The sequence below is a fragment of the Procambarus clarkii genome, chromosome 12 (assembly GCF_040958095.1).
Source record: "Procambarus clarkii isolate CNS0578487 chromosome 12, FALCON_Pclarkii_2.0, whole genome shotgun sequence".
Classification (NCBI taxonomy): domain Eukaryota; kingdom Metazoa; phylum Arthropoda; class Malacostraca; order Decapoda; family Cambaridae; genus Procambarus; species Procambarus clarkii.
In genome coordinates, this window is record NC_091161.1 from 13,027,532 (window position 1) to 13,042,201 (window position 14,670).

Sequence of the window (14,670 nt, forward strand, 5' to 3'; positions counted from 1 at the left end):
TACTACACGCTACCTTAGGCGTTATACAGTACATGTGTGTTAAATACTAGGCTTAGAAATATTCAAGTTTGGTTTTAGCTACATTTTTTCCAACTACAAAATTAAAAATGCAAAAGTGGTTTACCAGTGGTCCATCACTACATATTGGTACTTTCAACCAAATAGTTACTGTATGTGTACTATATTTTCAGGAGGCTTGGTTGCAATTGGGATAACACAACACAAATATGGGAACTTTTTTTTTCTTTTTTGTCGGAGTTCATTTTTATACATTTGACCAAATAGTTGCTATAAGTACTATAATCACTGGAGAATGAGCTGGTAATTACCTAGTTGTGCTTGAGGGGGTTGAGCTCTGGCTCTTTGGTCCCACCTCATGTACAGATTCCCAAGCCTACTTGGCTCTTATCATATCTACATTTGAAACTGCATATGGAGTCTGCCTCCACCACATCACTGCCTAATGCATTCAATCTGCTTACTACTGACACTGAAAAAGTTCTTTCTAACGTACGTGTGTGGATATAATTGCCTAATATGTGTGTGCGTTTGAGTGTGTTTTACTTGTGTCCAATAAATATTTATATATACAGGTATATTATACACACACACACACACAGTATGTATGGTGGTTGTGTGAGTGGGCAGTGTGGTTACCTAGTTTTGTCTATAGATAGGCATGGATGGGATAGACGATGGGATAGACACCTTTTCCATGCCAAGATTGGCATGGAAAGGGTGTGGAAAGTATGCACATAAATCATGAGTGGGGGAAAAATATTAAGGGAAAAGTAGGGGGATTGGGGGGGGGGGGGGGGGGGAAGAGGCTAGCCAAAAGTTTTTTGCCCTGATGGATAAAAAACTTTCTTGGCACATTATGTCCCTGCCTAGTTTAACAAATAAATGGACCCACTTCCCTCCCAAAAAATCATTATATATCAACAATTACCATTGGACAACACTGCTTAATAACAGACTTATTACCATACATAACCAAATTGTCCTTAGGGGCCATACTGGCAAAAAAAACAAAAAAAAGTTTTATATTTTAAATCATACATAGGTGTTGAAGTGTCAAGTCCAGATAATGAGACATTCTTGATATATTGAATAGAAACCTGTCAGGAGGAAGATAAAAAAAAAAAATTATTATTACTGGACAATACCTTTAGGAAGAACACTTATGTGTTATAGAAACAGCGATACTAAATGTTACAATATATTGAATAACCCTTGTTTTGTGACATCAGTTTACCGAAACAAGAGCCAATATGCAGCAACAGGCATTCTCACTAGTAGGTAAACGCAAGAACACAAGATACAGGTGTATAGGTAAAATAACAACACGCAAAACTATCATTTTTTATTATATTATAAAATCACACAGGAGTAGCAATAGAACTGATATGTGTTACAAGTTGGTCTGAGACGTGACAAGATGGGTGAGAATCTACAACTCCTTTCTTGATAACTTATGCTCTTCTCTTCTTGACAATAAACTTTCTTATGCAATGTGTACAACTTTAATAATGTTAGAGTTTCCCTCAAGATAAAAATTTAATTAATTATTTCTGAACTTTAACGAATGAGAAATACTTGCTCCAGAGATATGGTGTAAGATTTTGTGAAAATTTATTAACTATCAAGCTCAAAAATACATTAAAAAATTTATAATCATTCAGTAACATTAAGAGTCTGATAATGAAACTAATATGGTATAATTAAAGGAAAGGTATTTCCATAAGGTATCTGCCAAGCACAAAACTCCTCTCCAACAAGAAAGAATATTACCCAACCTTGTCACACCACCCTGCAGAAAACTCACGAGGTTGGACAATCTGTTTTCCGAGCACGAGAGGAATGAAAACAAGTGTCATATACCATCAGTCTGCTGCTGACTACTCAGGTTTATCCACCAGCACTTCTATCATCGGCTCGGCTCACGGGCAAACCAAGGTCACTCAAGTTTCCACATACAGTACTTTCAAGCGTGCACACGTTACATTCATTCAAAAACAACTTAACTCATCACCTATTAACACATTAACTATTAACTGGGACACAGTCTATAAAAACTGTCTTCCCTTGAGCACATATTGACCTAAATCACTTAAAAGTTTTTAAGTAAAAACATCTACTTCAAGAATCCAACACACACACACAACACTGAGGTTGGTGAAAAAGTTTTGGGAAAGATTAGGAACTCTTGTACATGATGTAGAATTGACAATAGCAACACACAATGATCTCAAAACCAGGGTTTGAAGTCATTATTGCCTCTGCGTAAGATAAGTACTCTACAGTATAACTGAATCTTAAAAAAAAAGGAACTTACTTAAATAAACTATAATCACATTTATCATGTTCTTAAAAAGGAATGGAGATCATTTATTAAGAAACTTCATTTCTCAAATATATATATCTTACTGATTACTTTTCTCCAGCTAGTGATAAACTAATACTTGACACAAACAATGAGAAAACAATGAAGAAGTATGCGAAGGAGAAAGTATTAATGCACTAGAAAGAACATGACTCACACGTGAAGAGGTCAATAGGCAAGAGGTCAGTTATCACAACATACTACCCGCCAAACACACACCGAAACTACGATGTTGGTACAACGTTGGAACAAGTTTGAACACCACCTAACCAGTTATAACAACCAATATAGCAAGTTGTAACACCGTTCTAATACGTCATAAACACGTTAAGTCAAGATGTAACGACTTTATTACAAGTTGTAACAAGCGGAAAATAGAGACAGTTTCGGTTTGTGTTTCTTGGGTAAACAGCATGCTGAAAAGAGCAACATGGCCAATGTTATATATTTTGGTAGCAGTGTTTTCTGTAGGCATATATTATCAAATGTGACCATAAGGTTGAGGTGAATGATTCTTTTGCAAATCTTCTCTGTTTTCCTTACATTTTTCTTCACTTTATAAGTTGAAAAATTAACTTTTCAAAGTTAATTTTTAGTTCTATTTGGCCTGACATCAAGAGATGCATTTTGTTAACTCTTCTTAACATTGTCAAAGGCAAATGTTAAAACTGTCAAAATTAACTCTGCCTTTGACAATGTTAACCAGAGTTAACTAAATGCATCTCTTGGTCAGGCCAAATAAAACTAAAAATTTGAATTTGGAAGAGTTAATTTTTCAACTTATCACGTGAAGAAAAATGTAAGGAAAACAGAGATGATTTGCAAAAGAATCATTCACCTCAATCCTTTCGGTCATATTGAATAATATTATAAATAAATTATATATATATATATACACATACACACACACTATGTATATATACACAGCATATATATATATAATTATATATATACTAAACATATACACAGTATATAATGAATACACCGTCTATATTTTGCACCTGTCGGGAAATTGCAGGGACCCATAGCCTTGGAGAAAATAGTAAGGAGGATTCATGGAAAAGTAGATAGACTAAATGTATTTGTATAAAATGTGTAATGACGTAAGTGTAGTTACAGGATGAGAGCTACGCTCGTGGTGTCCCGTCTTCCCAGCACTCTTTACCATATAACGCTTTGAAACTACTGACAGTCTTGGCCTCCACCACCTTCTCACTTAACTTGTTCCAACTATCTACTACTTTGTTTGCAAAAGTGAATTTTCTTACATTTCTTTGACAGCTTTGTGTACTTAGTTTAAATCTATGACCTCTTGTTCTTGAAGTTCCAGGTCTCAGGAATTCTTCCCTGTCAATTTTACTGATTCCTGTTACTATTTTGTACGTAGTGATCATATTGCCTCTTTTTTTCCGATCTTCTAATTTTGGCATATTTAATGCATCTAACCTCTCCTCATAGCTCTTGTCCTTCAGTTCTGGTTGTCATATAGTGGCGTCTTTGCAACTTTTCCAGTTTGTAGATGTGCTTCTTAAGATATGGGCACCATATAACATCTGCATATTCCAGCTTTTGTCCAACAAATGCCGTGAACAATTTCTTTGTCATCCATGTATATAAAAGCAATTCTGAAATTAGAAAGTGTAGCACAGGTTCCCCGCACATTCTTCTTTATGGGGTTCTTGGGTAATCTTTCTTTATCAGAATTCCTTGACGATTTCTCACATAATTTACAAGACGTGTGGGGTCTATGTTCTCCTATTCCATATTCTATACCAAGGCATTTATTGACATCAATTTCTATTTGCCAAGTGGGGCTCCTTATACTTATTTTGTCCCAGTGTACGTGTGTAAATCACTAAGATATTAACATGTGTGAATAATATGACAATGTTTGATCACAAAGGGAAATGAGACAGCAAACTCCACAGGTACATTAGCATTAAACAGTACATATTTAGAAGAATGAATATTAAGTCAGTGGTGGTGATATATAGGCAAACAATGAGGTGAAAACAATGTTTTTGGTTTATTACCTTAATAACAAGAGGAAACTACGAAACTAAAGAACGGTCCATTGTAGTTTCACATAAATATATATGTTATTTATGTGTATACTGTGTATATTTAACACACGTGTGAGTGCCAGGAAACCACAAAACTAATGAGATAACCAATTACAGTATTAATATTAATCAAATGGGTTTTTAATTGATCAACAATGGATTCAAATTATACAAACCATTAAAACTGTAATACTAATATGCTATGGCATTCTACTTTCTATTAAAGCAGCTTCAATACTGTGTCTGATGAAAAATGATTTTACAAATAGTTATCAAAGAACAACTCCCCCAATCAATTTGGGGAGAAATTCTCGACAAATAAATCAACAGAGCATCAGAAAACTGCTCATTGTTGACACGGCCAATTACAATGTCTACGTGAAGATTTATGCTGTGACATTAATACGTCGTCGGTATTCTTGCTGCCTGGAACTCGCATGTATTGGTCAATGGGCCTCCTGCAGCCTCCACTTGTTCTTATCTTCATGAACCAAAGACCTTGTTTTCACACACCACCTTATTGTTTGGCTAAACATCACCATCATTGACTCGTTATATTCACTCCTTTGAAGATGTATTGATTAATCCAGAAGTACATAAGAAAATGTCTAATTTTCCTCTGTGGTCACATTATATATGAGGATCTACACATCTTATGGTAATCAACTTACCATAAGACGTGTAGATTTTATGCGCAACTCCTTTTTTGTAATTAAGTTTAAATAAACAAACACTTGCATATATATAAGGGGGTGGGAGGAGACGACTATGTGCAGGCACACAGGAGAGCCCAACATGGCTTCCTTGGATGCTGCAACTCCTGTTTTTGGAGGCTTGAGGGTCCCCTACAAACAACCAGTGGTGGTAAAAAAAAAAAAAATATTATATATATATATATATATATATAAATAAAATAAATAGGGGTGGTGGAAGTGAATACTCGTATATATTTAGTCAAATGGCGAATTTTTCGCTGAATACGCCTTATTCCCTTCTCCGAGGCTACGGGTCTCTACAAGTGCATATACAGTACTGTATATTAAAATATATATTTCTGTGTAATTATATATATATATATATATATATATATATATATATATATATATATATATATATATATATATATATATATATATATATATATATATACATACATACATAAGGGGAGTAAGTTTTCTTTAATACACATTAAACACAACAACATTGTGACCATTATTACTTTTTTATGGATATTTTCCGTTCTTTGCAAATATCTTCTACCATCTGGAGGGTGAAAAAACACTAGATCACTTGCTTCTAGAGGTAAATGTAGACGATCTTGACATTTTGATTATTTGACATTTTGTCCGCAATGTGACATCTTCAGGACTATAGTCTGTTGCACTAACACAGCTATACTGAGCTTACATGGAGAAATTTAGACATTTATAATTGTGGATGCATCTCGCTCTACGATTCATCTAAACCCCTGAATCACAGGGAGCGGTGAAGGGTAGGGTGAGGTGATTATTGCCTGACTCCATCATCTAGGTGTCCACCAGGTCTTACATCTTCCCTCTCGGTCAATACTGGACCACCGAACAGTTGTATGCTCGAAGTCGAATTCATCTGGATGTTGATTACTGGTATCAGCTCCGGAATGAACACAGCCTCCTACGATCGTCGGTGCGTGTGATTACTGTTGTAACATTCACATGTCTTGGTGATTCAGGATGTTGGTGTTGTGGTATTGACAAAGATGTTGCTTAATACCTGTAAGATGTAAGACCTGGCGGACAGCTAGAAGCCGGAGTCGGGCAAACAATCACCTCACCCTACCCTTCACCGCTCCCTACGATTCGGGGATTTAGGCAAATTGTAGAGTGAGGTACACCCACAATTATGTCTAGATTTCTTCTTGCAAGCTCAGTATAGCTGTGTTAGTGCAACAGACTATAGTCCTGAAGATGTCACATTGCTGACAAAACGTCAAATAATCAAAATGTCAAGATCTTCAACATTTACCACTAGAAGCAAGTGATCTAGCGTTTCTTCACCCTCCAGATGCTATTAGATATTTGCGAAGAATGGAAAATATCCAAAATAAAAGCAATAATGGTCACAATGCTCTTGCGTTTAATGATGTGTGTGGGTGTATGTATGAATGAATGCATGTGTGAATATTATATATATATATATATATATAATTCAGTCTTACAAGATGGTTGTAACTGGAGGTTCAGAGATAGAGTAGAACATGCTGGAGTATTGGTATAGGAAAATCTTTCACAAGTGAAACAAGTCAAGTCATTCAGTAGCTAAGCTTGATATGCCCGTGCGCCGGAGGTTCACTGGTATAAGAGCCGTGCTTAAGTGTTTTAGCACCACTGTGGGTAGCACATCTTCATGGCAAACTAAACTCTTTATTTAAGTTCCATTTTCTGAATAAAAAATCTATTAATTCAGTGACATAATTTGCCATACTTAAAAAAAAAAAACAATAATAAAAATAAGAAGGTTCACTATTATCTTCTGAAAAACCTTTTCAGTTATGAAATAGAGAAAAATAATGTCAACTCTGGCCACAAAAGTGTCTACCTAATTGCAATACAGAAAGGAGAGGGGGAGGGGGGTGGGGATAGGCTACTTTATTTTGGAATTATAATTCTGGACACAAAGTGTCTGACAACCTGAGCCAGCCTTAGTCCCGCCCCATTTTGGATACAGTAAGACAAACAGCAACCTTTGACGCAAAATGAGGTCCCTCCCGGCCATCCACGCTTGGTAACCTTACTGACTGGGACGCACTGGGTGCTGTTTTACTCCCCAAAACAATGCATGGGGATGCGTGCTGTCTCACAGCTCCACTCCATCACATCTCGACTATCAGATCCGTACATTTTGACACCACAGATTTGGTTATCTGCCACAAAAATTTAATTTTTTATTTTATATTTTTTTTTTAATTATGCCATTTTAGGTGGAGGCTGCCCTACTAATGGTCAATGGGTGTTTTCAACAACTAGTTTGGTGAAAAGTACCGCGTTTAGGGTACTGTACAAGAAACGGTTAATACATCCCACAGATCACCAAGGCAAGTCACACAACCTGTGGCTCTTTGGCGATCCTTCACAAGGACGAGCAATGCCTGGCCTGGGAAGGACATTCTTACTGTGCGTCTTTTGTTGCTGTTCGCAGTGCTTACCTGGCGCTCTTCCACCATGAAGTCTATTTCCCGCCAGAATAACACACAATTTGTATGGCTATTATGGCTGAGATGACGAGTTAGGTGAAAGGAAAAAACAAAACAATACACGATGAGATATTTAAGAGTATAAACAACTGATGAGCATGCCAGTATGAATAGCACACGACGAGACTAACGATAATGTGAAATATATATGTAAGCTATATTTATCACATGAATGCTGTATTAAAATTATGCAAACAGATACTAACAATGATAACATTTAAGTATGGAGTTAGGTTATGGAGGTTAAAAAAAAAAATATTTCTCTACTACAATTGGATACTGTGGTTGGTATAGTGCTATGGATGATTTGTAATGATATGGAAGGATGACACGTAAAATAATTGTACACTGCCAGAATGTAAACGGGTAACTCAAGTGTTCATGATGGACAGCACTTCCAGGTAACACAACATATCTGAACTGAACAAGTGTGCTCAACTACACTGCTTTCTTATATCATTTCTGGTAATGATACAGTAAATATAAATAGAAACATTAAAGACTTGACAATTTGGTTAAGCAGTTAAGCAGTGTTAACAGAGAGCACCTTTGTACAGCACACAATTAGTAAAATTATAGACCTATGTCTGTCATATACTTTTCAGAAATACATTGTCATAAATCTCAATCCTTTTTTTAGCAAGTATAAACCAAATGACAATTATGTCAAAGTGACAAGATTTATAGACATGCTTCCACACCATAAAAATTTCCCTGTCTGTGAATGTCAATGGTACAATTTAGAGCCCTCTTTTGATTTTAGTGTGGAAACCCACGATTGCCACCAACCGCTGACGCGAACACACACCCACCAACCGCTGACGCGAACACACACCTCCAAAACACTGCCACCACAAAGCATGCACCTCAAACAAAATGGGGGAATGAAAAACATACATTAAACCCTAAAAAAACACAGTGGGAACACAAACGTGATTTCTTTACTTAACGCAGTGTGTGAGAAGTCACCTTTTGGTTGGCGAACACAAATCAAGACCATCATCTTTGATAGTTTGATTTTGGGTTCTGCATGAGCAGTGGTCCGCAACAACTTATATGCCAATTGTCCACAATACAAATGAAAAAAAAAATAAAAAGAAGGCTTGATACATTTCCTTTACTGACAACATTCACAAAGAGGGAAACATTTGCTTAACTACTAATAAGTGCTTTACATATCGCCAATTTTATGAGCATAGATAAAGGCCGCTCCTATGACCTGCCACAATAATAAAAAAAAATGTTTTTATTATCTTTTAAAAGTACACAGAGAATTATGATTTGTTAAATGTGTGCTGCGCTATGATAGAAAAGCAAAGAAGTTACACCATTATAACTGGAGTAGCCTCTTTGCTTGACCATACAAGTAGCACACAACAGTAGCTGGTCATTGAAGTTGCCGTGGGGACCGGTAATTTGGTTAATGTTGTCACTTTGATTACCAGATGGAGACTGGAAGATAGGTAGATCGGTCAGTAGCTACAATACAAAGAGCTCCCATTATATTAACAGGATACAATATGTTTGCACTGTGAGGTAGATTGTGCCCCGGGAGAGGACGACACCCTGATTGTACGTGGGTGCAGTGGCCACACCACCGCTTTACTGCTGCCGCCACTGCTGCTGGGCTTGACCCGAACACCCGAGGCAGGGCAGCCAGAGCCACTACGCTACCATTTAAAATAATAGTTCTTCAATATCAACAACAACAATAATACTACAAACAATGGGCAACAAGTAGTGTATGGTAGCCTGGCCCGACTGCCCTGTCTCTGGTGCCCAGCAAACAGTTGCAGCTGAGATTGGGAGTCGCACACCCTCCCGGGGAATTCAGACCTGTGGACCACAGAGAAGTCATAAAAAATACCTGAGGAACATTGTAGGTAATGTTTATACTGTATAAATGCATTACGGACTAATTTAGATGATGCCAGGTTCTTGTAACCCTGGCATAAGCATGAGGTACTGTAGGAAAATAATTTATGTGGCAGAGTGAACTTTGCATCGTAAGGCCTAACAACAGTAAGGCCAGGTGCTATGGTCCACCCTGTTTAAAGCGCATAATGAGGTAATATTGTTGCCGGGACGAGAGCAAAGCTTCTGTCCGCCACGTCATCACAATCTTCTGTTACTAGTGATGGCACTGGATGACAGAAGCATGTTACCCTCAACCCTGTGAGGTACTGATCCCTGCCATAGAGTGAGCAAGTGTCTCTGAGGTCACACACTGATTGTTTCACCTGACAAGCTGCGCCCCATGTGCAGGACAGCAAGGGAACGAGCAATGTAACCCGTAATATTTGTACTGAGCCTGACTGTTGTTGCTGCTGCTGCTGCTAACTGCTGCCAATCTGATTTGCAATGCTGAACCTGGCTGACTGTTGCCTGCTTGTTGTTACTGTTGCTGTGGCTGAGGCCATGCCAGCTTCTGTGATGACTGTTGGCCATCGTATAAACTGTGGGAGCTGGCCCACGTTTTACTCCGAACACTTGGCCGGCAAGGCCGTGTAACCGCACCCTGCATTTGGCACATCCATCTTTTGAAAGCTGCTGCTGCTGTACAGTCCACAAAATCAAGCTCCCAGTACTTAATAATTAACATCTTGACTTCCTTAACTCATTAACTCACTTATTACAACTAAACCATTAACCTTCAATTACATAACAGGGCAGCTATGCTGCCACACCTAAGCCGCTAAAACCTTGGTGTTTACATATTCACATGGAAAACACTCTCAGCTGATCTTTCATGAGCAGATTGCAGCACATGACAGGAAGCTGGAAGACAATGTCAACCCTGTATCAACCCCTGGTTTCTAATAGTCACGTCACGTATAGCAGCCTTCACTACATCAACAATCACATTGTGTAATATAAGCTCTACTTGTGCGGGGTTACCACGAAGGCTGCACGATGACATTCACCGGGGTTCGTTACGTCTCCTCTGGGGCCTAATGCTAAGTCCCAGATAAGCCATCCTTATGGGCCCAGCATGATACTCTACAGGCAGTAACACCCCAGGATGCCTTAATAAGGGTACCACTTTCTCTCCCCAGCAGTGGCCTGCCGCCCTGCAGCTAAGGTAGCTAATAGTGTTGGAGAGTGGTGCGGCAGACTAAGTGACGATGGCAGCAGAAGAAGGGTTGGAGGTGATGGAGGAGATTTTGGAGTGTTGGTGGATGGGGCATCCTGGCTCAGCGCTGCCAGTCAGGAAGTAGAATGAGTGCCGTGAGGGTGCGGCGGTGGCGGGGGCGGCGGCGGAAGTGATGGGTGTGCCGCCACTTCCTCGCCAACATTACCACCCAACATCCCACCACCCAGATGACCCTGCACCTGCACACATTTTTTCAGATGGATCTTCATATTGTACTTGAATTTAAAGAACTTGCCACATCCTGGACAGACGGCAGGGCGACGTGATGGCCAGTGCATGTACTGGTGGGAGGCGCTGATAAATTGTAATTTTTGAAGCAATTGATAATCTGGAAAAAGAACGGAAAAGGACACTGTCAGTTCATTTGATCATTCCCAACTGAACCAATTACTAACTTTAAACAGGTAATTTCTATATCAATGCATGCAGTGACAGGCACCTGGAGACCACAAACACTTGCTTTAACGATTGAAAGTGCATAGCTAACAAAGGTAACAAGTCAAGTCTTTGCACCCCAATACACCAATGCCTGTCACTACCTGTGCTTTAGCAAGACTGCGAGTTGTGGCCTCAAAATTTAGGCAGTCAACAAAGTTTTGAATTGAAGTTGAATGACTTGAAAGCAACTTTTTTTTTTTGGACGACTAAAGCGATTATTACTTTTTCCAGATATCAATTGATTTGAACAAAGAAAATCATGAAAAACACGTGACTGAGGCTAAAACACCTCTCTTGTAAAGCCTCAGCTTCCACCAGTCTAAGCACAGCACACCTAATGGAGAAGGGGGGGAGGGAGGGTGGAGGGGTAACACCAAAACAATAGGGATTATGAAGAGAAAAAAACATTAAAAGATAAAGGAATAAAAGCAATAGATTATAAGTAAAATAAAACAATAACAAACAGAATATTTTTTTCTCGTACATTGCAAGAAGAGATCTAATGACATTTCAGACAATAAAAAGTTGAAATTAATGTAATCAGAACAATTCATGGTACTCTGCACTGTATTAGCGAAGAAAATATTAAGCAGTTTCCATACTACAAGGATGACATATTACGGAAAATTATAATGCGTTTCCTATAAACAAGAACAAAATTATCAAGCACTTTTGCTATTAATAAAAAAATGTTTTACTAATACTGGAATTTTAAAAAAACAGTTTTAAAAGTTTACTTTAAATTCTTTTAAACAGTTTTGCGTCTGCTGTGGCATTTTAGGTGCTATACCTATGCTTGCGGCCAAGTGGCGAGCTTCAAAAGAATAATTGACCCCAGTGTCCTACATTTGTTCTCTTCAGTACTGTACTTAAAATATAGTACTTGCACTATTTATCTCATAAACTTATGACAATAAAAATATAACGATTAACTATATTTTAGTTGCTAAAAGATAGCTGCGAGGAATTGGGGGAAGGGGGGGGGCTGAAAAGTGAGTTTGTTGCCTCTCTCTCTCTCTCTCTCCCACTCTCTTAGTCCTTTGATGACTGGACAACAATTCTAAACCATTTATAGAACACCGTTTGAAGATTAATTGGAAATAAAGTATAAACTCCAATTTGTCAAACTTTTGGTTTGCTTCCTTATACTGTATATACAGTATATATAAATGCCCCATCGGGCATCACGAGACCCAGTGCTGTCCACCTTCAAAGAATGTACTTCCAGTTCAATTTCCCACAACTTCTTTCAGGAAAGTTCATTACATATTATTAATTATCAATAATAACATAGAACTTGAGTATCGTCCTTTATAGCTGCCAGGCATTAATTGGGTGGGGGGAGGGAGGATTGATTAATACCCATAGGAGTCAGGTGGGCACTGAAAGCTTCCCAAGCTTAGAAATTCAATGTCACTGTCTGAGGGGCCTGACGGCTAAGTGGACAGCTCTTGGGATTCGTAATCCTAAGGTTCTGGGTTCGATCCCCGCTGGAAGCAGAAACAAATGGGCAGTTTCATTCACCCTGATGCACCTGTTCACCTTGCAGTAAATAGGTACCTGGGAGTTAGACAGCTGCTATGGGCTACTTTCTGGGGGTGTGTAACAAAAAGGAGGCCTGGTCGAGGACCGGGCCGTGGGGACGCTAAGCCCCGAAATCATCTCAAGATAACCGTCTCCTAGAATCTCTGCCATCTGTGCATCCAACCAAACAGTTTTAGGCTCTACGTACAGTTCCCCACATGTCTCGGTGCCCAAAGGCATAGTTAACACACACAATGGACACCCTGAAATCGCTCGCAAGTGCTATGCACAGCAGAACCGTTCAGGAAAAAATAATCTAACACGTCTGTTATTAAAACACAAATCAAAATTAAACACGGACATAATTTTAAATGTGGGGAAAATGCATTAAAAACAAAAATGCAAATGTGGAGGGAGGCTATGGCAAGCAATGTTTCATGTTGCTAATACAAGTACAAAAGAAACCCAGACAGGAAAAGGAGACAAATAGCAGGACGTAGAATTGTGGGAAGTTAGATCTGCTACTGTTTATATTGCTGCTATTTAGAATCAATAATAATCATGGCAGAATTTGTGATTACATTACAGTATTTCATATCATTGAATTAATTTCTGGGTAAGAATTGAATTTGAAATAGGGAGGGAGGGGGGGAATCTAAGCATGATAGAGGAGGAACAATGAGCTTAACGCCAGCAGTGTAGCACTGAGGGGCAACACAACTGGCGGCATCATCATAAAAGAAATAGTCCAGAGAGATGCTCTTCCGAATACTACATGTGACTTGCATACGTTCATACATACATCTGCATATACCATATATACATTGCAAGTAGTGCTTACAGTAATCAACAAGCACTAAAAAGCAAAAAATGTAGGCTTCCAAAATGCATCTTTTGCAACATTTGGTAAATTTCTTGGTGCACACTTTACAATCCTGAATACAGTACTATCTAAACTTGACTCACAATATGGCAGGGATACAAGTTTAACATCTTCAAATGGCTTCAATGCCCAAATAGCTATACTAAAACCTCATTTAAATTACCTGATGTTCATTAGGTAATCAATTTTCATAGGATACATTACAAACCGAGACTGGCCGATACATAACGAGCGTTACATTCTCTACAATCAGCATAAAATTAGTTACTTTTCTACACGAGTTATAATGTACTTTACAATATATAGCATTAATAACAGTGACCAGAAATGGCTCAATGGATAATATAAACATTTAACAATATACTGCACTAGTGTTATAAACTGGTGAACCTTTAATTACATATTGCAACTATATAAACATTCCCAACACCACCAAATGTATTTAATTTACGTAAAGCACAGTTACAATCATTATAAAGGCATACAGCAGGGCTTTAGTGTATTTGATACTCTGGGTACCAGTCTTTTACAAGTCATTTGTGAAATGTGTAAACCAGTGTAAAAAAAAAAAAAAATGCTCTTCTGGACATCTGAAAATATACTACTGTATTGGCGAAAAAAAAAAAACGGATAAAACAAAATATAACGCACTATACATTTACCAAGTAACAGGATGAATACAACATTATTTATTTTCCTGAACATTCAATTGGCAGTTATTAAATACCAGACATCGAATTTAAGGTAAATACATGTAGATTAAAATCTATCTGGCAGCTGCCCTTAATACTCCGACATGATCAATACCGATACTATTTCACAGTTACTTTTAAAGATACCGTAGTAGTTAATTCACCTTTGCTAACACATGGTAATTTGGACAAAGCACATCTGGAGCAATAGGAGGATCTGAACTAGCGATCTGGATATTCCCAACCACACGTCATACCTAGAGCACTGCTTCCATTCCCCACATTGCTCAAAGTGATTTTC

General features: G+C 38.1%; 1 protein-coding gene across 12 annotated transcripts in view; it reads right to left on the reverse strand.

Moving 5' to 3' along the window:
• The window catches only part of LOC123772912 (protein tramtrack, beta isoform), a 171,887-nt gene that overhangs the window by 52,516 nt on the left and 104,701 nt on the right, over nucleotides 1-14,670 (reverse strand). For 2 of the 12 annotated variants that reach the window (XM_069323299.1, XM_069323302.1), the window contains one exon: nucleotides 1,352-11,160. The exons of the other annotated variants lie outside the window; for them this stretch is intronic. In XM_069323299.1, coding sequence (XP_069179400.1) covers nucleotides 10,886-11,160 — 275 coding nt within the window. In that variant the 3' untranslated portion in view covers nucleotides 1,352-10,885. Of the gene's footprint in view, nucleotides 1-1,351; nucleotides 11,161-14,670 lie in introns of those variants that run through there. 12 annotated transcript variants of the gene reach the window in all.